Source organism: Microcaecilia unicolor, chromosome 10 (assembly GCF_901765095.1).
Source record: "Microcaecilia unicolor chromosome 10, aMicUni1.1, whole genome shotgun sequence".
Taxonomy (NCBI): Eukaryota; Metazoa; Chordata; class Amphibia; order Gymnophiona; family Siphonopidae; genus Microcaecilia; species Microcaecilia unicolor.
Window position 1 is genome coordinate 10,178,126 of NC_044040.1, and position 23,893 is coordinate 10,202,018.

A 23,893-nucleotide genomic window follows, 5' to 3' on the forward strand; every position below is an offset into this window, starting at 1 on the left:
TGCTCACTGGTTCCCATCAGTGAAGCTCACCCTATGACATCAGCAGGTAATACCTGTCTGATGTTGCCATGAATAGAAAATCTGAGTAGCATTGTTCACTTTTCAATGATCACATAACTGAGAGTAATTCTGACTAGAAAACCAGGCAGATCTCACCCAGAAGGCAGATGGGATATGAGCTTTCATGTTCAATTAAATTCTAATTGTGTTTGTTAAATGTGTACTTGGATCATTTAAGGAAGGAATATGCCCTGACCTGTAGAAGCTGAATTTGCAAACATGATTCACTGCTATTTGACGGAGCAACATGAAAAATTCACAACAATGTCATTGTAAATGAGTTTACAAGACCTTTAAAAGTTATCTTTAAAGAAGGGTTGAATGGTGTAGGAGTTGTTTTGTTTTTTTTTAAATTTGTTTAATCGGGGAAGCCAGATTAAGACAAGTGGTTTGTTTTTAACTACATCTTAGACTAGGAGGTTCATAATGCAATCCTGGGGACACACCAAGCTAGTTTGGTTTTCAAGATATCCACAATAACTATGCCTAAGATCGATTTGGATACACTGGAGGCAGAGCATGCAAATCGATCTCATGCATATTCATTTTGGATATCCTGCAAACTTAACAGGCTAGGTATGTCCCGGGTTGAGAATCGTTTAGCAGCACATCCAAGGTCATATACGTCACATCCAAGGTCATGTACTTGAACTCATGATATACTTCCAGAGAGCTGATCTTGAACTCACGACCTTGAACTTCTCCTTTATCATAGGCTAGTGAGCTGACCACTAGGACATGCCTTCTCTAAAGCTCATATACAGGAAAATATTTAGATAATTTTTAGACTGGTCCAACAAATGGTGCTTCAGAACTAGTAAATGTGTTTTTGAAAGGTTTATGAAATATAGACACTGGCATCCTGTGGATGTAGTTTGGGGGGGGGGGGGTAAGGGGGGAAGCTGTAGGAGAGAGAATGGCTTCCGGGGCAGGTTTAAAGCAGCGTGTGAGGCTGCCGGCGGCTCGGAAGACGGGGGGGGGGGGCGATACAGGGCGCCACTGGAAGACTCCAGTGCTGTGGTGGTGGCGGGGGCTCGAAGGAGATCGCGAGAGACACATCCCATCTTTTGCCCCCCCCCCCCTAAAATGAAACTGTCAAACTTCGCCCATGCTGGCCTCCGGATCCTGGATTCCAGATCCATGGGTGAGCTAGTCAATTAGGTGATAACAATCAATTATTGGACTTAACGAGCACTTAATTGGCAGCAATTAGGACATGCACAGATCTGCCCTATGCCTTTTTCTCTAATATGCATGCCTAAATTTCGTAGTATGCAACTCCAAAGAGGGTGTGGCCATGGGACGGGGCATGGACATTCCCAGAAATTAGACGCAACGTTATAGCATCCCTGCATTTGTGCGCCTAACTGCCGTCAGTTGGGTGGGAGCACTTACACCAGTCTTTGGCAGGCGTAAATGGTGGCGCTCAAAGTTAGGCGCAAAGGACTAGATTCTGTATGTCATGCCTAAAAATATCGGCACCGAAATGAAATTCGTCTAAGTGTATTCTATAAAGTACGCCTTAATTTAGTTGTACTTTACAGAATAAAGCCTAAATTTCCATGCGGTATATATAGAATACGCTGAGCACTACATCCGACTAAATTTAGTCACAGACAGTTACGCCAAGCAAAACTTGGCGTAAATCCCAACGCTTAAATTATTTATGGCGCAGGTGTATTCCATAACAACGCACATAGATTTTAGAAATGCCCATGATCCACCCATTCCACACCCACTTTTCAACTATGTGACTCAGAATTTATGCACATCACGTTACAGAATACACTTAGACAGTTCTGCGCGTAAATTCTAATTAATGCCAATTAGTTCTGATATTTGGTTAACATCCAGTTATCAACTCTGATTAGCTTGTTAACCAATTAGCTTATGCACGTTGTTATTGTTATGGAATATGCTTTGATTTCTGCGCGGAATTCTCAGTGCGATGTATAGAATCCTGGGGAAATGTGCGCTAAGCTCGCATTCTATAAAGAACGCTCTGCACAAAGTACTCTGTACAGAATACTAGCTCAGCGTGAATCATCCAGATACCTAATTGTGGGGGCTATTTATTGAATCTAGCTCTGTGTAGGTTGATATATCCTATACACATAAACTGAATGGTGAGAAGCTCCATATAGCAGATGTCAGAGTTCATCACTTTCCCTCTTACTTACTTGCCATTGTTTATGGTTTTCCTCCTGAAAATTCCCATGTAGTGGGGATTAGGACATCTCCCTTCCTCCATATAATGTCCCTTCTAGGAGCTATCTGATATTTGGATGCCTACAATGTCACTTCACTGGCTTCCGATCAGGTACCGCATACAGTTCAAGCTTCTCCTATTAACCTACAAATGCACTCGATCTGCAGCCCCTCCCTACCTCTCTACCCTCATCTCCCCTTACGTTCCCACCCGTAGCCTCCACTCTCAAGACAAATCCCTCCTTTCAGTACCCTTCTCCACCACTGCCAACTCCAGGCTCTGCCCTTTCTGCCTCACCTCACCCCATGCCTGGAATAAACTCCCTGAGCCCATACGCCAGGCCCCCTCCCTGCCCATCTTCAAAGCCTTGCTCAAAGCCCACCTCTTCAATGTCGCCTTCGGCACCTGACCACTACACCTCTATTCAGGAAATCTAGACTGCCCCAACTTGACATTTCGCCCATTAGATTGTAAGCTCCTTGGAGCAGGGACTGTCCTTTTTTGTTAAACTGTACAGCACTGCGTAACCCTAGTAGCGCTCTAGAAATGTTAAGTAGTAGTAGTACCCATCCATTGCTTGTCCACCGATTCCATAAAGTTAATTGTCGAATCATTGTGAAGTACTAGTCTTAGCATTTTGTCTTTTAGGTAAATATTTTCCATTTATTCAGAGTGTATCTAATCCTTTCAAATACCTCTCTGCTACAGATTCTATGATGAAATTGGAACGCCCTTACTCGCCAACATCTATATCGAATATGCCGAGGACAGCATGGAGTATATCACCCAGAATCTCTTTTACAACTACTTCAATGGATCGGAGATAGTTGTCGCTGGGAAGCTGTTGAATGCATCCACGGACCGCTTGCACGTGCAGATCACAGCAAGCAACAGCGACAAGTACGTCATTCTGGAGAAAGATGTGGCCATAGATGTTCCCGAACAGCATGAACATTCTTTTGATACTGGAGATGATAGCAAAGATAGGAACCACATTGAACGATTATGGGGTTATCTTAACCTCAAGGAACTGTTCACCTTATGGCTGAAGAGTGACAGCAATGAAGAGAGAGAGAACTTAATGGAGAAAGCCCGAAACCTAGCACTGGCGTATAACTTTGTCACGCCCTTCACTTTCCTGGAGCTGAAAGAGTTGGAAATCCAAGCAGACAGGCCCAAAGATTATTCTACCGGCGTTTTCGTTCAGTCCACCAGCATTTCTACTGAGGGAATAGGGGACCAGTTGCTGAATCTGCAAGGCCAGAAGTTACGACTAGGTATGTTGTCACCTTAAGAACATATGAACATAACTCTGTTTGGTTTTATTGAGCAATCGGTGGCAAATATGCCATCTTCTGATTTTCTGATTCCTTGGCATGGTTTTTTCTTTATAAGATGGATTCTCACCTCAGAACCCTTATTTTATCATCCTCACTTTAATATTCCCTTATCTCTTGTTTGTCCTGTTTGTCTGTCCTAATTAGATTGTAAGCTCTGTCGAGCAGGGCCTGTCTCTTCATGTTCAAGTGTACAGCGCTGCGTACGTCTAGTAGCGTTATAGAAATGATAAGTAGTAATAGTATGTAGGATTCTGGAATCTTTGCTAGTGTTTGAGATTCTGTATGGAATCTTGCTACTCTTTGGGATTCCGGAATCTTGCTACTCTTTGTCTTTATCCCTTATTTGTCCTGTCTTTCCTAATTAGATTGTAAGCTCTGTTGAGCAGGGACTGTCTCTTCATGTTCAAGTGTACAGCGCTGCGTACGTCTAGTAGTGCTTTAGAAATGATAAGTAGTAGTAGTAGTTAATTCTCTTGCCCGTTTGTTTCTGTTTCTACTAATTCAGACCCCCATCTTCGGCTTCTCCCTCTCCCTCTCTCTCAGTGCAACCAACATGCTGATCTTCTTTCTCTCTTCTCACTTTAACATCCTTTACCTCTGCCCATAATGAAATTCCATTACCGTACCTCTAGTGTAATGGAATTCAAACGTGCGTGGGATAAACATAAAGGAATCCTGCTTAGAAGGAATGGATCCACAGAATTTTAGTGGAGATTGGGTGGCGACACCGGTAATTGGGAAGCAAAGTTGGTGCTGGACAGATTTCTACGGTCTAGGCCCTGATCGTGACTGAATAGATATGGATGGGCTTGAGTGTAAATTTTAAGGGGCTTCGACATTAGCTTCAGAACTTTTAGTACAGGAACAGTGCTGGGCAGACGTCTACGGTCTGTGCCCTGAGAATGGCAAGGACAAATCAAACTCGGGTATACATATGGTATGTGATACTTTATGTAAAATGAGTTTATCTTGTTGGGCAGACTGGATGGACCGCATTTACTATGTTACTATGTTACCCTATCCTCTATGCATTTGACTATCTACCCACTTGATCCCATACCTTCTTTTTGGTTAAAATCTTCAATACAGGGCCTACTTGCTTTGGCGCTTGCTCTTGTCTCTCACAGTCTCACCTTGGGCCTAGTGCCTACTATTTGTAAAACAGCTTGGGTTGTTTCCGCTTAAAAAGCAATCTCTCGATTCTCCTGATCCATCTAACTTTCGTACAGTTTCTAATCTTTGTTTCCTTTCTAAAACCATCGAAAAGGTAGTCTTCCTCCAACTTCTTGATTTTGTAGAAAAGACCCAGGCTCTCCATCCTTATCAATCCGGTTTCCACCATAGTACGGAGACAGTTGCCACCTCAGTCCTCAGTGAGCTCCACATGACTCTGGATAGAGGCAATATTACATAATGGCATTGTTAGACTTTTCTGCAGCCTTTGATCTCAAGGATCATTCTCTTCTTCTGCTTTCTCAGTTAGGTATTTTGGGGACGGTTCATAGCTGGTTTTCCTCTTTCTTATCCAACTGTTCTTTTTTAGTTTGCTCTTGTTCCAACGTTTCTTCCTCTTACCCTCTTAAGGGGTCCTTTTACTAAGGTGCGCTGAAAAATAGCCTGCGGTAGCGTAGGTGCGTGTTTTGGGCGCGCGCAGATCCATTTTTCAACATGCCTGCAAAAAATGCCTTTTTTTACATTTTTTGCCGAAAATGGACGTGCGGCAAAATAAAAATTGACGCATGTCCATTTTGGGTCTGAGACCTTACCGCCAGCCATTGACTTAGCGCTAAGGTCTCACGTGTTAACCGGACAGTAAAGACCTATGTGCACCAAATACGACTTGGCGCGCTTAGCGGACATGTGGCAGAAAATAAAAATTTGTTTTCGGATGCGCATATCGGACGTGCGCCAAAAATGAAATTACCACAAGAGCCACGCAGAAACTCCAAATTGGCGCACATTGGGCGCTCATAGATGCTTCTATGCGGCTTCGTAAAAGGGCCCCTTAATGTGGTGTGGCTCAGGGCTCTATTTTGCCCACTTTGCTTTTTAACCTATTCATTAGTCCTTTAGCTACCTTGATTCAATTTTTTAATATTAGATTTTTCATTTATGCCGGTGACATTTTACTTTTGTTTCCTGTTTCTTCCCTGAACATTGATTTGCAACCACTCCAAAACTGCCTCCATGCTGTAGCATCTTGGCTTACCTCCAGTGATTTGAAATTGTACCCAGAAAAGACAGCATCCTGCTGGGTTTTTGGAATATTATCTCAGCCAGCAATCAACCCAATTCGCTTTGATCATGCCATCACCCCAGTTCCATCCTTTCACTATCTAGGCATTGAGTGGAGGAGTGGTCTAGAGGTTAGGGTGGTGGACTTTGGTCCTGGTGAACTGAGGAACTGAGTTCGATTCCCACTTCAGGCACAGGCAGCTTCTTGTGACTCTGGGCAAGTCACTTAACCCTCCATTGCCCCATGTAAGCCGCATTGAGCCTGCCATGAGTGAGAAAGCGCGGGGTACAAACGTAACAAAAATAAAATAGATACTATTGGAGATTCTACATGGAATGTTGCTACTATTGGAGATTCTACATGGAATGTTGCTATTCCACTAGCAACATTCCATGTAGAAGGCTGCGGGACGTCAGACTCGCAGAAGCCTGCGCGGCCACATTGGTGATCTGCAAGGGCCGACTTCTAGTGGAATAGCAACATTCCATGTAGAATCTCAAATAGTAGCAACAGTGGAGGAGTGGCCTAGTGGTTAGGGTGGTGGACTTTGGTCCTGGGGAACTGAGGAACTGAGTTTGATTCCCACTTCAGGCACAGGCAGCTCCTTGTGACTCTGGGCAAGTCACGTAACCCTCCATTGCCCCATGTAAGCCGCATTGAGCCTGCCATGAGTGGGAAAGCGCGGGGTACAAATGTAACTAAAATAAATAAATAAAATTTGGATTGACCCTCAGTTGTCTTTTGTAAAAGAAATTTCTGGACTCATTAAATCCAGATTTTTGATTCTGCGGATGTTACACTTTTTGCGTGATTTTCTTGATTTTAACTCGTTACATAGTGCATTTCACGCTTTTCTCATATTGAGATTGGATTGTTGTAACTCCATTTGTCTTCCTCTGTCACAAATTAAACGTCTTCAAACCCTGCAGAATTGTGCTGCTCGTTTTCTCTGTAAGGCTGGAAGATTTGATCATTGTTATTCAACTGGCCTTCCTGTTCAGTTTTAGCTTCCTTTTGAGATTCTAATTCTTAGTCATAAAGCATTTTATTCTGGTGCTTTTCTGTATCTGTCAGCATTCAGCATTCCATATATCCATCCCGTTCCCTTCACTCTCTGGATGCTAATTGTATGATCCTTCTGGGCCCTGACAGGCCCAGTTAGAATCAACGCGGCACTCAGCCTTTTTTTTTGGCTCCCACGCTTTGGAACTGTCTCCCAGCACACATTCATACTGAACAGTCTTTTCCTCAATTTAAGGTGCTTCTCAAAACACACTGTTTCTTTTTGACTTTCCAAACTAGCCTTTAATGAGTTCTCAGTTCGGGGGTGGGCCTGGGACACCGCAGTTATTTTCGAATGAATGACTATCCTTGATTGTTTTTTTTTTCTTTTTATATATTGGTGTTCCTTCACCTGTTTGTTTTTAGTATGATTATAAACCATGCAGATCTACTGGCTTGGAATACGCGGTATAGCAAGTTTTTAATAAACAGAAACCTAAAGATAAGCATTGCCATACTGGGACAGACCGAAGGTCCATGAAGCCCAGTATCCTGTTTTCAACAGAAGCCAATCCAGGTCACAAGTACCTGGCTTATATCCTGGAAATAATCAGTGAATTTTCCAATGTTCATCTTTAATAATGGCTTGTGAATTTTTCTTTTAGAAAATGATCCAAACCTTTTTTAAACCCTGCTAAGCTAACTGCTTTTACCACATTCTCTGGCAACAAATTCCAGTGTTTAATTACACATTGGGTGAAGAAATATTTTTTCTTCAATTTACTTTAAATTTACTACTTAGTGCTAACCATTTTCTTTGGCACTGGAAGTATCAGTCATGCTATTTGAGCTGAGCAGCTGAATGCTCTTAATGGTTTATATTGCAATGAGTAATTCCTTGTCAGTTTATATTTTGTGGAACATCAGCTGTGTAGTAGAAGATATTAGCATTACATTCAGCATTCTGCATTCATATTTATTTCTAGCCAAGTTCACAAACATGGATGCTCTAAATTACATTTTAAAAAACCCAGTAGTCAATCTCAGGGGCGTATCTGACCTTCAGCGGTAGGGGGGGCCAGAGCCGAGGTGAGGGGTCACATTTTAGCCCCCCCCCCCCCGCCGCCGCCATCGCCATCATCATCGCCCACCCCCGCTGCCGCCATCATCATCGCCGACACCCCCCGCCCCTCTTGACCCCCCCCGCTCGCCTGCCTGCTCGCCGTTGCCTACCTGGGCTGGCGGGGACCCCCATCCCCCGCCAGCTGAAGTCTTCTTCCTTCCTTTCAGGTTTCTGAGTCTGACGTCCAGCGACGGCATGCGAGCAACCAGGCGAGCAGGCGGGGGGGTCGATGGTAGGGGGGTCCAGGGCCAAATCTATGGGGGCCCTGGCCCCCGTGGCCCCATAGCAGCAACGCCCCTGGTCATCCTATATCATAATTTGCACTTCCAACGTTCTACTTCTGGATGCCTGGGTTCGTAACACAATTCCTATTGGTCTGCCCTCACGTCTAAATGTGATAACGTCAGAGGGCGGATCAGTGAGAGGGAAGGGAAGCCAGCACCAGCCAGCCACAGAACTTTGGAGGTGAGGATAGAATCACGGGAGGATCGCCCCCTCCTTCCCTCCTGTCCTCCGAGTTGCAAGCCACCCCTCTCCTCCGAGTTCCAGCCCCCCCCCCCGAGTGCAAGCCCGACCTGCGTTGCCCGCCCTCATCTCCCAGTCCTCCGCCTGCCCCTCGCCTTCCTGCGTGCCGCCCAGAATTTAAAAGTTCTTACCTCGGGGTCCGGCGGCAGCAGTGAAAGGCGAGCAGGCGCGACGCTTCAGCCTGCCTTCCCTTCTCTCTCAGCTCTGCCTCTGGTCCCGCCCTTCCGGAAACAGGAAATGAGGGCGGGACCAGAGGCAGAGCTGAGACAGAAGGGAAGGCAGGCTGAAGCGCCGTGCCTGCTCGCCTTTCACTGCTGCCGCCGGACCCCGAGGTAAGAACTTTTAAATTCTGGGCGGCACGCAGGAAGGCGAGGAGCAGGCAGAGGACTGGGAGGGCAGGCAACGTAGGTCAGGCTAGCACTCGGAGGGTGGCCTGGAACTCAGATGAGAGGGGGGGGGGCCTGGAACTCGGAGGAGACAGAGGGGGGCCTGGAACTCAGAGGAGAAAGAGATAGGGAGGGAGGGGAGCCTGGAAGAGGAGAGGGAGGAGAGCCTGGAACTCGGATGAGAGGGGGGAAGGGAGGGGTCCAAGCTGGAACTCTGAGGATAACCTTGCTAGCGCCCGTTTCATTTGTGTGAGTAATGAAATAATGACTTATTACACCCTTCTAGTCTACACTTTCTTCACCGACTGATAAACTACTTCATCTCTGTCATTTTCCTGACCCTTTTGCCTTTCATATTGTCAATGGGCTTTGCTACTACTACCATTGCTGGTAGCTAGTCCAGGCATCCAGAGATGTGTTTCCTTCCGTTATCTCTGCATCTTCCCTCTACCAACTTCATATCAAGACATAAGCCAGGCCGAGAATTCAAGACTGAACTTAAAGAGGGTAATTTCAAGGTATTTAGACCAGTGTTTGATGTCTGAAGTAGGCTTTTATAACATTGTCGCAGTGCAGGGACACATCAGAATGGACGTACAGACATCGTGGTGCCTGAATGTAGACGTTGTCAGGGGTGGAGAAAGGTGGACCAAGAGCACGATTGGAACATACGTATGTGCCTATTCTGACCAGCACATACATGCACACTAAGGGGTGAATTCAATACATGACACCCAAAACTTCAGTGCCGAAAAAAGAGCTTAAAGTTAGGCTTGGTTTATAGAAGCGTTTACGGCCGAGAATCATGCCTAACTTAGTCGTAGCTATTCGCACCAACTAAAATGTGGTTCATATCTTTGCACCTGAATGAGGCATGTATCCCCATTATTCTAACTACCGGCGTAAATTGTAAGAATGTTCCCGTTCTACCCATGATCCTCCCATTTCCACACCCCCTTTTTGAACTCGCATGTCAAATTTAGGCGCATTTGTTTTCATTAAATCTAATTAGTGCCAATAATTGCTTGATAACAAGCCAGTGTTGGTGATAATTAGCTCATTATTCAATTGAATTGTGCACACAGATTGGGTTGCGTACAGTGGTGTGCTGGAGCAGGCTCTCACAGGCTCGCAAGAGCCGGTTGTTAAGTTTTTAAGAATTTTGGGAGCCGGTTGTTAAAGTAGGGCCCTCCATGGCTACTTTAACAACTGGCTCCCAAAATGTGGGCTTGGGCCCCCTGCTGAATTCTCTTTTACTTTGCTGGTGGGGATGCTGAGCCCTGCCAGCCAAGTAAATAGACTACTGCTGCTCCCCGCTCCTTGTTTCCAGCTCTGGGCAGCAGGCCGGGACCTCACGAGCATGTGAGAGAAGTTCCAGCATGCTGCTCAGAGCAAGACCTTGGAAGTGGTGGCAGTCCATTTATTGGCTGCCAGCAAAGGTATGCCTAGCGTGCCCGCACGAAGGGAGGGAGGAGAGAGAGGCAGGTGTTGCTCCCCCCTCCACCCGGCCACCCCTGGCCCAACTGCAGAGCTGGCTACGTCCGGAGAAAGAGCCTGTTGTTAAAACTTTACCAGCACACCCCTGGTTGCGCATCCAAATTTGCGTGTGCAGACTTTAGCAACTTTTATAGATTTTGGGGGGTACGGGCAGGTGTAACCGTGTGGTCCTCTTCCTCGGAGTTAATTTTATATAAAAACAGGCAAAACATATGCAGCTGTGTGTTTTTCCTGCCCGGACCCTCTGTCCTAAAGCTACCCTTGAACTGTGTGGATTTCAACCAGGTTTGAATTTGGCAGGCTGCTTGCATCTTCCCTACGCTCTCGCTGGAGAACCTTGTTGAAATTCCCCTAACCCTTCTGGAGGTAATCTGACCAGATCTGGGGTGTGGATGTTTGCTGCTTGATGGGTTCCTGCATTGAATCCACCCACTGCAGAGCTTACTCAGATTCTGGTGTAGATTCACCAAGTCAAAGAACCCGCAGGTGTAAAATCTAAAGAATGGTGAATTAATTGAGGTCTCATATACCGTAAATATCCCCTAAATAGAGTTCAGTGCGGTTTACGTAGAGACATTTTTTATTTTTTTTATAACATTTGTACCCTGCGCTTTCCCACTCATGGCAGGCTCAATGCAGCGGGCAATGGAGGGTTAAGTGACTTGCCCAGAGTCACAAGGAGCTGCCTGTGCCTGAAGTGGGAATCAAACTCAGTTCCCCAGGACCAAAGTCCACCACCCTAACCACTAGGCCACTCCTCCACTATTGCTACTATTTGAGATTCTACACGGAATGTTGCTATTCCACCAGCAACATTCCATGTAGAAGTCGGCCCTCGCAGATCACCAATGTGGCCGCGCAGGCTTCTACATGGAATGTTGCTAGTGGAATAGCAACATTCCATGTAGAATCTCCAATAGAAGCAACATTCCATGTAGAATCTCCAATAGTATCTATTTTATTTTTGTTACATTTGTACCCTGCGCTTTCCCACTCATGGCAGGCTCAATGCGGCTTACATGGGGCAATGGAGGGTTAAGTGACTTGCCCAGAGTCACAAGGAGCTGCCTGTGCCTGAAGTGGGAATCCAACTCAGTTCCTCAGTTCCCCAGGACCAAAGTCCACCACCCTAACCACTAGGCCACTCCTCCATGGAAATCAGGAAATTCAAGCCAGGCTAAGAAGGAGAGTTAAGTGTTGCGCATTTACCAAGTTAACCTCCCGTTTTCTGTCTCTACTTAGGTTCAGTGCACAAGAAAGAAGAAGAACAAGTAGTCTCGAAAACGTCAGGTAGGTGCCGAGGCTCTTTGCAGAGCAGACAGTTGGGTTTTTACACAAATCCTTTCCACGCTCTGCTAGCAAATAGCCACCCAGCTGCGGCATGCTCTAGTAAGACCCTAGTGAAAAATCAATCATTTGGAAGGAAGTAAACAAAAGCCTGGGATTTATATAGCCTGATATAAGCCAGGTATAATTGGGGGGTTTAGATTTACAGAGTTTGCAAACATTTATAATAACACACTAGGGGTGGTTTCGATAACTTGGTTGATGTATAGCAAAATGGCAGTTTGTTGGGATGTAGGAGTGACTTGTATTCAAGTACAATATTCTGTTTTGATAATAATAATACTACTAATTACCATAATTATTGTCACTGTACAAGATAAATCACGTGGTTACAAGGTGCCTGCCTGTGCAGGCTTAAAATCTGCTTTGGAAATTGCAGTACCCTGCTGAAAGAACATTACTTGTGGTTATTTTATGTATAACATTTATGCCCCAAATTTTCCCACCCGTTGGCAGGCTCAATGTGGCTAACGTCAGTCCGTAAAGGCAATCGCCAATCCGGTACATTTTGTGAGGTGGTGCCATTTTTAAACATTTACTGCAAGTTTGGCATCTTCGGGGGTAATTTTACAGTTACATGCATGTATGAAACGTTCACGCATACTCTTCTCTGGGTGGGTTTTGCCAAAATTTCAGAAAGATTTACCTCCACCCCTCCCCGTTTACAAAGCTGTAATGCAGACACAGCCCATTCACCCTGGAAGGTTACCCCAGAGAAACTATGCACACGCATTTATATGTCGTCCTTGGCATACAAAACCTTTAAGGATCAATCCATGCACATATGATCAGATTTTCAGAAGCATGTGCACAAGTAAAAGCCCCTTCTGAGCTCTGTCATCAGGAGTCTCCACTCAGTACGAGTAAACCCTACACGCGTGCCATTTGTACACATAAGTTTACTTACACAAGGATCCTTTTACCAAGCACCGGTAGGAAGTGGCCTTGGCGTGTCCTTTACGCGGGTCTTTCCCGTGCACTATGGCCATTTGTACCGCAGCAGTAAAATGGCCGATTTTCTATTTTTTTAAATTAATGCCCACGTGCTAATGTTGCCAGACGCACGCGGCCATTAAAATAGATTAGCTCACAAACCTTTACCTTCACCTATTGTGTAGGCCATAAGAGCTTTTGCACTAAGCATGTGTTAATCAGTTAGCGTGTGGCAGGGGCATAGCCAGACCACGGCAGGAGGGGGGGCCAGAGCCCGAGCTGGCGGGGCACTGTTTAGCCGCCTCCCTCTGCCGCCTCCCCCACGCCACTTTCGACCCCCCCGCGCTGTAACCGCAACCCCCCACCCCCGCCGCAACCCCCTTCCACCGCCGCCCGCTCCCCTACACTGCCACCGCCGCATCAGGTACCTTGTTTGCTGGCGGGGGTCCCCAACCCCCACCAGCCGAAGAGTCTTCTTCAGCGCCGGTCGACTCCGGCGCCTTCGTTGTGTGATCTTCTGTTTCTGACGCTTTACGTCCTGCACGGGGCTACATGATCACACAACGAAGGCGCCAGAGTCGACCGGCGTTGAAGAAGACTCTTCAGTTGGCGGGGTTTGGGGACCCCTGCCAGCAAACAAGGTACCTGATGCGGGGAGCGGGCGGTGGCGGGGGGGGGCTCAAATGTAGAGGGGGCCAGGGCGTAATCTGTGGGGGCCCATGCCCCCGTGGCCCCACCTAGCTACGCCCCTGGCATGTGGTAATCCAGACATGCTGATTACTGCAGAAATGCCCACTCTCTGCCCCAGATGTGCCCCTCGGCAAAAAAATACATATTTTTTAGTATGTGGGTAGCACTCACATTTGGAACTTACTGCCGGACACCTGCGCATGCCCTGAGGTACACACGTGTTAGTGCACGGATATTCGGCTGCAAAACATTTATGTTTAGCGGTTAAAACAGGCTGCGTAAATAGCAGGCCTGTCTCTAACCACTAACCGGTTAGCGCTCAATATCAGCTTAACTGGTTAAGTTGCCACAGTCAAGATACTCAATGCCGGACACCAGATATGACGCAATCCGACAGCTGGTGTTGGGCAGTCACTGTGCAGCCCGATGCCAGCTGAATATCGGGGGGGATGGGGGATAGTTTATAGTATTCTATAAACTGCGCTTGTATCTAGAAGACATACCCATGGTCCTCTTATGCTTCGCCTACACGTCTGCCCCCTTGCAGTTAGGGACCACAGTATATGATAGTACAGTTGTTCCCAAACCTGGTCCTGGAAGCACCCCAGCTAGTCAGGTTTTCTGGATATCCACAATGAATATTCATGAGAGAGATTGCTTGTACTGCCTGCTTGCCAGAGAATGTAGTAAAAGCAGTTAGCTTAGCAGGGTTTAAAAAGGTTTGGATAATTTCCTAAAAGAAAAGGTCATAAGCTATTATTAAGATGGATTTGGGGAAAAGCCACTGCTTACTTCTAGGATAAGCAGCACAAAATGTATTGTACTGTTTTGGGATCTTGCCAGGTACTTGTGACCTGGATTGGCCAGTGTTGGAAACAGGATGCTGGGCTTGATGGACCTTCGGTCTGACCCAGCATGGCAATACTTATGTATGTGCTTATGTAAATCTATCTCATGAATATTCATTGAGGATATCATGAAAACATGACTGGCTGGGCTGCATCCAGGACCAAATTTGGCAACCGCTGGAATAGGGTCTACAGCACTTAGGCACTTATCTGTCAATTAATGGAACCTTTCACATGCCTAAGTGATGTATAGAATGTTTGTACGTTTGGGAAGCTTGCCAGGTGCCCTTGGCCTGGATTGGGCGCTGTCGTGGACAGGATGCTGGGCTCGATGGACCCTTGGTCTCTTCCCAGTGTGGCATTACTTATGTACTACCTCCAGAAATGCTTTTGAAAATAACCTTCCTACAGTGCATTCCGTGATCTGCACTCGGCACCAGCTATCTGTAAATCTTGTCTCTGTTTCCAGCGGATGGAGACCCACACTTCGTTGTTGATTTCCCCATGAATAAGCTGACAGTGTGCTTTAACATCGATGGCAAACCCGGGGACATTCTCCAACTGGTCTCGGATTACAAGACCTCTGGTGAGTGCACCACATATGGCAAGAAGGTCACCGGTAGGGCCGCCGAGAGGGGGGGCAGGGAGGACAAAATTCCCCGGGCCCGGGCCTCCAAGGGGGGCCCAGTGCCGCAGTCCCCGATCTCACCCGGCCTCGGCTCCGTCGACTGTCCGCCACCGGGCCAGGCCCCCTGCATTGAAATCATCACAGCGCATCATCTGTCACTTCCGTGACTGAAAGTGCAGCAGCAGCAGCAGATTTGCCTCCCTTCGGGCCTTCCCTCCCTTTGTCCCGCCCTCGTGGAAGTTACATCAGACGAGGACGGGACACCGGGAGGGAAGGCCCGAAGGGAGGCGAATCTGATCTGCTGCTGCACTTTCAGTCATGGAGTGAAGTGACAGGTGAGGCACTGTGATGACTTCAATGCAGGCCGCCTAGCCCGGTGGTGGACGTAGGGGGGCGGGTGGGGACTGCGGCGACCTGGGGGGGGGCCCTGCCCAGTCTCTCGGCGGCCCTGGTCACCGGCTAAGAAAGGAGGAGATTCCTCAGCGTTCTCCTGCCTCCACTTTTGTCCCAGATTCCATACATACATGCAGGGCCGGTCAAACCCAGTAAGCGGGGTAAGCACCGCAGGGGGGGCGCCTGCCTTCAAGGGCACCGCTGCAGTGCTGTGCCGCCATACCACGCCGCCCTTGGGGGTTTAAATCTTTTATTTACCTCCGTCCCAGCGTCTGCGTCATTTCAAAGCCCTACCCGTCTCTAGCCTTCCCTCCCTTCGTGAGTTTGTTCCCGTAGAGTCCCGCCTTCTGACGTCATTTCCTCGAGGGCGGGACTCTGTGGGAACGAACTCACAAAGGGAGGGAAGGCTAGAGACGGGCAGGGCTTTGAAATGACGCGGTCGCTGGGACGGAGGTAAATTTAAAAAAAGACTTAAACCACGCAGGGTGGCAAGAAGAAAAAGAGGAATGTTGGGGGGAGAAGAGGGCGGGCAGGTGGCCATAAATGGGAGGGGGATGGAGGAGAAGGAGAATTGCTGGACAGGGGCAGGGTGGGAGAAGAGAGAAAGGATATGGGGGGGGGGGGGGGCGCCAACTGATAGTCTGCAGGGGGGCGCCAGAGACCCTAGGACCGGCCCTGCAAACATGCATCAGGATAACCTTTGACTCTGGGGTGAGTTACTGCTCACTGTTACTTCTCCTCTGATTAAGTGAGAGGCAACCAGACATGTAGTTGGAGTCCCAGGAGTCCTCCAGAGTCTTAATTCAGTTCTTCACTCATTATTCAGGTAGTTTTTCCTTTTCTTGTTACTTCATCGTCCAACATGGACAATGAAGTAACAATAGCTTGGAGAAGAGACGGCTGAGGGGAGATATGATAGAGATCTATAAAATAATGAGTGAAGTGGAACGGGTAGACGTGAATCGCTTGTTTACTCTTTCCAAAAATACTAGGACTAGGAGGCACGCGACGAAGCTACAAAGTAGTATATTTAATACGAATCGGAGAAAATGTTTCTTCACTCAACGTGTAATTAAACTCTGGAATTCATTGCCAGAGAACGTGGTAAAGGTGGTTAGCTTAGCGGGGTTTAAAAAGGGTCTGAACGGCTTCCTAAAGTCCAGAGACCATTATTAAATTGACTTGGGAAAATCCACTGCTTATTCCTGGGATAAGCATCATAAAAAGTATTGAGCTTTTTCGGGATCCTGCCAGGTATTTGCGACCTGGATTGGCCACTGTTGGAAACAGGATACTGGGCTTGATGGACCTTTGGTCTGTCCCAGAGTGGGACAGTACGTACTTATGAGACTCTAAGCCTGTTATCTAGACATTGTAATAAACCTTCTTATTGCATGATCCTCATTCTGTTGGTGGGTTTGTTTCACGTTGAATATTTGAAATTGAAAAGTTCCGTTTTTGATATCCACTTCTTTTTTTTTTTTTGTCCAAGGCGTGACAGTAAATGGACAGTTAATCGGAGCTCCGGCACCTCCAAATGGCCATAAGAAGTATCGGACTTACTTCAGCAGTATCACGATCATCATCAATAAGCCAGTCAGATCGTACGTGGAAATCACCCCTGTCAAGGTCATCCTGGACAGCAAAGACAGGGTCATTCTGTCCTGCAATAAAAATGCAAGTGTGGACAATGCAGGACTGCAGGTGGCCATCTCTGCCAAATCCCGAGTCACGGTGACCATCCAGGGCACAATCAGCTTTGTGATCCTGCTTCATCAGTACAAGAACCCGGCCCCGTTCCAGAGAAACCATCTGGGATTTTACATTTCTAAGAGTAAAGGACTGTCCCCTAATTCCCATGGTCTACTAGGTAAGTAATAAAATGATTCACCAGAAAATAAAATCTGATTTCAGATGGATATTTTATTTTTGTTACTCATGGCAGGCTCAATGTGGCTTACATGGGGCAATGGAGGGTTAAGTGACTTGCCCAGAGTCACCAGGAGCTGCCTGTGCTGGGAATTGAACTCAGTTCCTCAAGACCAAAGTCCACCACCCTAACCACTAGGCCACTCTGGAGGAGTCCATGGGGGACATTTGAGTCAAACTTTGTAATCTGTAACAGGAGAGCAAGATGGCGCATGATCCTTCAGGGTCACATTGGAAATCAGGAGTCCAACTGGCATGATAGTATCCAAAAGGCTAATCTAGTTTTTGATTTAACTCACTACATGCACAGATTTCAAGTTGTGACTTGGATAATCAAAACTAGAGGTCCCCGTGGAGTAAAACCAGGACTGAATTTACCTGTTGAGGAAAAATAGCTTTGGTGGGTAGTTGTGAGCTAAAAGGAGCAGCCTAGTGGTTAGGCTGAGAACCAGGTTACCGGTGCTCAATGTGACCTTGAGCAAGTCACCTAACCCTCCGTTGCCTCAGGTCCAAACTGAGGGGGATCTTTTACTAAGGCACACTCACGTTTTTAGTGTGTGCTAAAATTGGTCGCTCGCTAAACGTTAGAGACACCCATAGGAATGCATTGGCATCTCTAACGTTTAGCGCGTGCCCGATTTTAGCGCATATTAAAAACGTGAGCGAGCCTTAGTAAAAGGGGATAAGGGCCTGTTTCCTAAGCGTTCGTGTACGTTTTTTACTGCAGAAAAATGATCACAGGCTTCACTAACCCTCAGTACTGTGGGGCTTCACTATCCCTCAGAATCTGCTGGTAACTTGGTTTGCATTGTTGTGGTCAAGGACCCTTGTGCATTCTGGCTACAGCAAGACCCAATATTTTCTAAAGGTGCCTAAATTAAAAAAAAAAAAAGCACAAAACTTTCCCCCGCCACCTCGCTAGTGTTACTAATTCTGGGAAGACCTGGTGTGAGGGCCATATCTCTCCCCCCCCCCCCCCCCCCCCCCACACACACACACACTTCCTGCACTCCTATCTGGTCCCTAAATATATATTTTTTAATTGTCTTCTCTCCGGACCAGCACCTGGGCAAAAGAAACCGGTCAAAAGAAACCAGACAAAAAAGCTGCAAACAAAAAAAAGTTCCCGACATAAAAGTCCCTGACAAAATAGACTCCCGACAAAAGGGCCTGATGAAATAGATTTATTTTTGAATGGTATGAATTTGAAGGGTACAAAGAAGTGGAGGAGCCATAAATTCAGGGCTTTTTTTGAGGGGGTACTTGGGGGTACTGAGTACTGGCACCTTTTCCATTGTCTGCTAAAATTGACCCGTAGACTCCAAGTTTTAATGAAAGAGCTCAGGCTCTTCACAACAATTCTGCCTTGTCATAGATTCTGTGACTGGTTGCAGGGGGCCTGGCTATTGTGGGTGGGTTCCTCAGTGATTACCCCCACCCTTGAAGGGTGGCCTGGGCATTTGAGTACCGGCACCTTTTTTGCTACGTAGTAAAAATGCACTGCATAAATTACTGAGAAAGTCCACGGTTTGTCACTTGAAAGTCTTGGCACCTGCTTATGGCTTGACTTCACTATCCACACTTGGTATCTAGTGAGAATCATAAATCTGTTTTGTTGTGGGTTTTTTTGTCGTGGTCTGTTTTGGTTTTAGTCTGTTTTATTGGGGTTTTTTGTATAGGTTTTTTTTGGGAGGGTTTTTTTTTTGTCATGGTCTGTTTTGTTTTTAGTCTGTTTTATTGGGGTTTTTTTGTATGGTCTATTATGTCGGGGTGCCCTCCGGACCCCCCACCCCTCCACTTCTTTTCAGTCAGCATCTGTGCCCTCTCCAGCCCTCCATCCTCCTCCCGCCTCCCAAAGCGTCCTTGGACTCTAGTCGGGGACAGGAGAAATCCCCGCCCTAGTGGCTCTATTTTCAAAAGCAAGGCCACCTGCATGTAGGGCTCTTTCCGTGTCTAAACCCAGGGCTTTACCATTGGAAACGCCTCCAAAAATGGTCCTGTTTATGACGCCAGTTCTGCTGAAGAACTGTTGCGACAGAGGGCCTGCTTCCCGTCCCATTCCAGAGCAGGGTTCGGAGGTCAGGATTAAAATAGTGAAGGAGGCAGCGACGTCGGAGGAAAAAGCTGTGATAAAATAAAACAGGAGTCAGGACATTATCGTAGAGGAAACAAACAAGGCAATGAATAGGAAGGGCAAAATTGTCTCTGTTTAGGTGAACTACAACTGAAGGAAACCGTAAGATTAACTGTTAACTAAAACTCTAAAGAGAAGCTACAGACTCAGGAACTTCTGATCAAGACAGGAAGTATAGCAAAATACACATTTAAAATTAGACGTGGCAACATAAGATGTCTGCTCTCCAGTGTTATGTGTGTCTCCAGGTACCTCTTCTCCATCACACGTGGGGCTTGCGGATAAGTGCACCAGATTTACTCTAACTTGAGGCATCCGAACACATCTTTTTGTTGACTTGCAAGCCGAATAATTTATTTGTCTATGTTTATTTGCACTTATCATCAGGGGCGTAGCCAGACACCCAATTTTGGGTGGGCCTGGGCCCAAGATGGGTGGGCAGAAGATCCACCTTGTCCCACAAGTGATTTGGTCTCTCCCTCTCTCGCCTGCATGCCATATGGTCTCTCAAACATCCCCCCTCTCCCGCATACCTTTTAAATAGCAGATTTTCACCGGCAGCGAGCATCAACCAATACACACTGCTCATGTTGGCCCCACAGTCTTCCCTCTGATGCAACTTCCTGTTTCCACATAGGCAGGAATACGTCAGATGGAAGGCTGTGGGGCCAGTGTGAGCAGTATGTATCAGTCGCTGCTCACTGCAGGCGAAGATCTGCTATTTACAAGGTATGCAGGAGGGACAGTTGTTGGGAGTTTTCGGCTGGTGGGGCTTGGGGATCCCTGCCAGCCACATCATAGGTGTACTGCTACTGGGTGGGCCCGAGCCCAAGGTGGGTGGGCTTGGGCCCACCCAGGCCCACCCTTGGCTACACCACTGCTTATCATACCATCTTTATAGCCAGGCAAATCAAAGTGATGTATATATTAACAAGTGGCGGAATGGAACTCCATCAGAATGATAGGATAGAAGAAGTCGGGTTGTCAAAACCAACATATGGGGGGGGGGGGGGGGGGACCATAGAGGATTATCGCAAATTAAAAACAAAGAAAGATAGTAGGGGTCAGTAAGCAACGATCCCAGACATACAGTGGGTCTCCAACGCATGTAATTTATTTCATGCATATTCATTTTGGTAATCCTGAAAACCCAACTGGCTAGGTATGCCTCCAGGAGTAGGTAGAGAAGAACTGTTCTAATATCTCTCCACTAGTCTCTTGCAGTTCTACTAATACTTAACATTTCTAAAGCGCTACTAGGGTTACGCAGCGCTGTACAATTTAACATAGAGGGACGGTCCCTGCTCAAGGAGCTTACAATCTAAGAGACAAGTTAACGGACAGTCCGATAGGGGCGGTCAAATTGGGGCAGTCTGGATTTACTGAACGGTAAGAGTTAGGTGCCGAACGCAGCATTGAAGAGGTGGGCTTTAAGCAAAGACTTGAAGATGGGCAGGGAGGGGGCTTGGCGAAAGGGCTCGGGAAGGTTGTTCCAAGCATGGGGTGAGGCGAGGCAGAATGAGCGGAGCCTGGAGTTGGCGGTGGTGGAGAAGGGTACTGAGAGGAGGGATTTGTCCTGTGAGCGGAGGTTTCGGGCAGGAACGTAAGGGGAGATGAGGGTAGAGAGGTAGTGAGGGGCTGTAGACTGAGTGCATTTGTAGGTAAGAAGGAGAAGCTTGAATTGAATGCGGTATTTGATCGGAAGCCAGTGAAGTGACCTGAGGAGAGGGGTGATATGAGTATATCGGTTCTACCACCTTATCCCCATCAATCTCATCTCAGTATCTCCTCTCCCAATGTCTGTCTCCCTTCTTCTCTCCCACGATCTGCCCAATACCTGGCTTCCTCACTCAAAACTCTTCCTCTCACAGTCTGCAGAGCTTCGCTCTCTCTTCCTCACCATGATCTGATAACAATATACCCAAATTCCTATAAGAATAATGACAGAAGCTTGGAAGCCCCAGCCTAAGCTCCCCCCCCCCCCACACACACACCAGAATAATGGGGACACGTCCAAGCCGGTCATCCCATCCCTTGTGATGCTTTGCTCAAGAAGTGATAAAGGTAATTTGTGCTGGAGCATTTTGAGTACGAATCTCATCAACTGAATAAGTAAATGCGATTCTCTCTCCCAGGAGATGTGTTTGCTTTCATTCCTTATTAGTCAGATTGCTTTCCTCCAATCCGGGCTGGTCCTCATGCTTTTGAATTTCTCGTCCTTTTGTAGGTCAGTTCCTGTACAATGACGTTAAAATAACAGAAGAGCCTCTCAAGAAAAGCTCTCAAGCATCTAATCAACATCTAGCCGGACTGCAGAGCTCAGATCCTGCCCACCTATTGAAGGTCAGAGGTCGCTCAATTCCAGTGGTGAAGAAGCAGCGAAAGATATACAATGGCCTCCATAAGGTGGACTGCTGGTTTGCAAAGAACGCAGACAAACTGATTGACGGGACCTATCAGGATTATCTTGTACCTCATCCCTTCGATGCCGGAGTTGGTTCCATGATAACAAATGAACTTTAAGACAACACAGGTTAGCAGTGTAGGCTGCTCTGCTCGACTTTGTCCTGATGTGGCACTGGCATGCATCGTCAACCACGTTCCCTCTTCTGACTTTGGCAGATCCCAGTAGAGAATTCTGGTTCAATATTACTGGCGGGTTGGATTTAACTTTCTGGAAATGACTGTTCCCAATGAGTAACTCACACAGTGCTATACAGAAGAAAAGGCTGCTGTCAGTTAGTCTACAACACGAAGGCTCCCAGCCTGATACCAGATTCTCAAGAGGTTTTTGTCCTGGTTTGATATGGTTTTCTTTGTGGTCTAGTGTTTTCCTCCTGCCCTTTTAGCTTCTTGCTCCATCAGAACTGGCTTATATTAGGTTGTGCTATGAAGACCCTTTATTTGTAGTTCCTACAGAACCTTTCTCCTATCCCCTACTCACTTTCCATCCAGCCCCGTCCGTTGAAGTGACAGGCAGGGTCCACAGACTGTGGCTTCCAGTGGAATTCATCGGTGAACCCTGTCTGGGACTTACTCTTTCCCCAGGAGCTGTAAGCAAAGCCTCTACAGGGTTCACCACCTCAACCAGCAGAAACCAGGCCCAGGAATTCAAAACTGGATCTCCCGTGTGGTGGCCTATGTCCTTGCTGCTGAGTCAAAGAGGTGCCCTTGATCTGCCTTGCTAAGTCCCACCTCCGTGCCTAAATTAGGACCAAGACCAAGGATATAGGCATTAGAAAAACAGGGCTCATTTTCCAATTTTATCATCATTTAAGATGGCTTCAGGCAGGCAACACTTTTTCTATGAAGTAAGTTTTAAAATTTTCAAGGAATTTGCCACGAATTCAAAATGACCTGCAAACATTTAAGTGGCTACTGAACAGCATCGTACAGGCCATTGAAATGTTGTGAATTTGGGGCAAGTAGGGGTCCAGGTACCCGAGGCCTCTTCTGCTGTGCAAGGTTGAATGTCTCTTGCATTTCCCAATAGTCTTCAAGCAGAAAAGAGAGTGAATCTTCCAGAAAACATGACAAAGGAATGCTGTCTCTACAAATCCCCTCAGAGAGGCAGAACAGCAAGATAACATTCCACCAACTCCTATTTATCATTTCTTTAGTGCTATTAGATGAAGACAGCACTGTACAGATACACATAGGAGTCAGCCCCTGCTCCGTACAGCTGACAGTCTACCACAGTTAAAACTGGTGGGAGGTTTCAGGAAATGTAATTCCGGTCCTGCACGGAAGAAAAGTTTGGTGAGCAAAGTTAAAATCAACATTAGAATCTGGAAGAACCAGGGTTTAAGATTTAAAAGCAGCCTCAAAAAGATGAGTCTTCAGGCAGGATTTGAATGTGGCCAAAAGAGAAGGCAGGAGTGTAGGAAACTTAGGCCAGCTTGTCACAGATTTACATTGCAACAGGGTGGAAAGCATGGATTCAGGAGCACAGATAAGAGAAGATCTCTGTGCTGAATGCACTTGTGCAGTGGAGGAGTAACCTAGTGGTTAGTGCAGCGGACTTTGATCCTGGGGAACTGAGTTCCATTCCCACTGCAGCTCCTTGTGACTGTGGGCAAGTCACTTAACCCTCCATTGCCCCTGGTACAAAATAAGTACCTGAATATATGTAAACCGCTTTGAATGTAGTTGCAAAAACCTCAGAAAGGTAGTAAATCAAGTCCCATTAACAAGATTCCAGGCACAATTTCAAAGAGCAGCAACATTCCATGTAGAACCCCAATGAATAGCAAGATTCCGGAATCCCAAGGAGTGGAGATGTGAGATTCTGCAATGTTGCTACTATTTGAGATTCTACGTGGAATGTTGCTAGTGGAGGAGTAACCTAGTGGTTAGTGCAGTGGACTTTGATCCTGGGGAACTGAGTTCGATTCCCACTGCAGCTCCTTGTGACTCTGGGCAAGTCACTTAACCCTCCATTGCCCCTGGTACAAAGTAAGTACCTGAATGTATGTAAACCGCTTTGAATGTAGTTGCAAAAACCTCAGAAAGGCGGTATATCAAGTCCCATTTCCCTTTCCCCTGTAGGTGACTAGGAGATGAGCATGAGGAGGCAAGGTGGGATCGTACCGATGCTGAGAAAAATAAGTTTT

The 23,893-nt window shown here is 46.8% G+C and overlaps 1 protein-coding gene across 2 annotated transcripts in view; it reads left to right on the top strand.

The window, feature by feature from the left end:
• ITIH5 (inter-alpha-trypsin inhibitor heavy chain 5) overlaps positions 1-23,330 on the top strand; it is a 93,720-nt gene extending 70,390 nt beyond the window's left edge. For both annotated transcript variants that reach the window (XM_030216641.1, XM_030216640.1), the window contains 5 exons: positions 2,978-3,546; positions 11,621-11,668; positions 14,666-14,782; positions 16,710-17,087; positions 21,508-23,330. In XM_030216641.1, the coding sequence (XP_030072501.1) occupies positions 2,978-3,546; positions 11,621-11,668; positions 14,666-14,782; positions 16,710-17,087; positions 21,508-21,803 (1,408 nt within the window). In that variant the 3' untranslated portion in view covers positions 21,804-23,330. The remainder of the gene's footprint in view (positions 1-2,977; positions 3,547-11,620; positions 11,669-14,665; positions 14,783-16,709; positions 17,088-21,507) is intronic.
• The last annotated feature ends 563 nt before the right edge of the window (positions 23,331-23,893 follow it).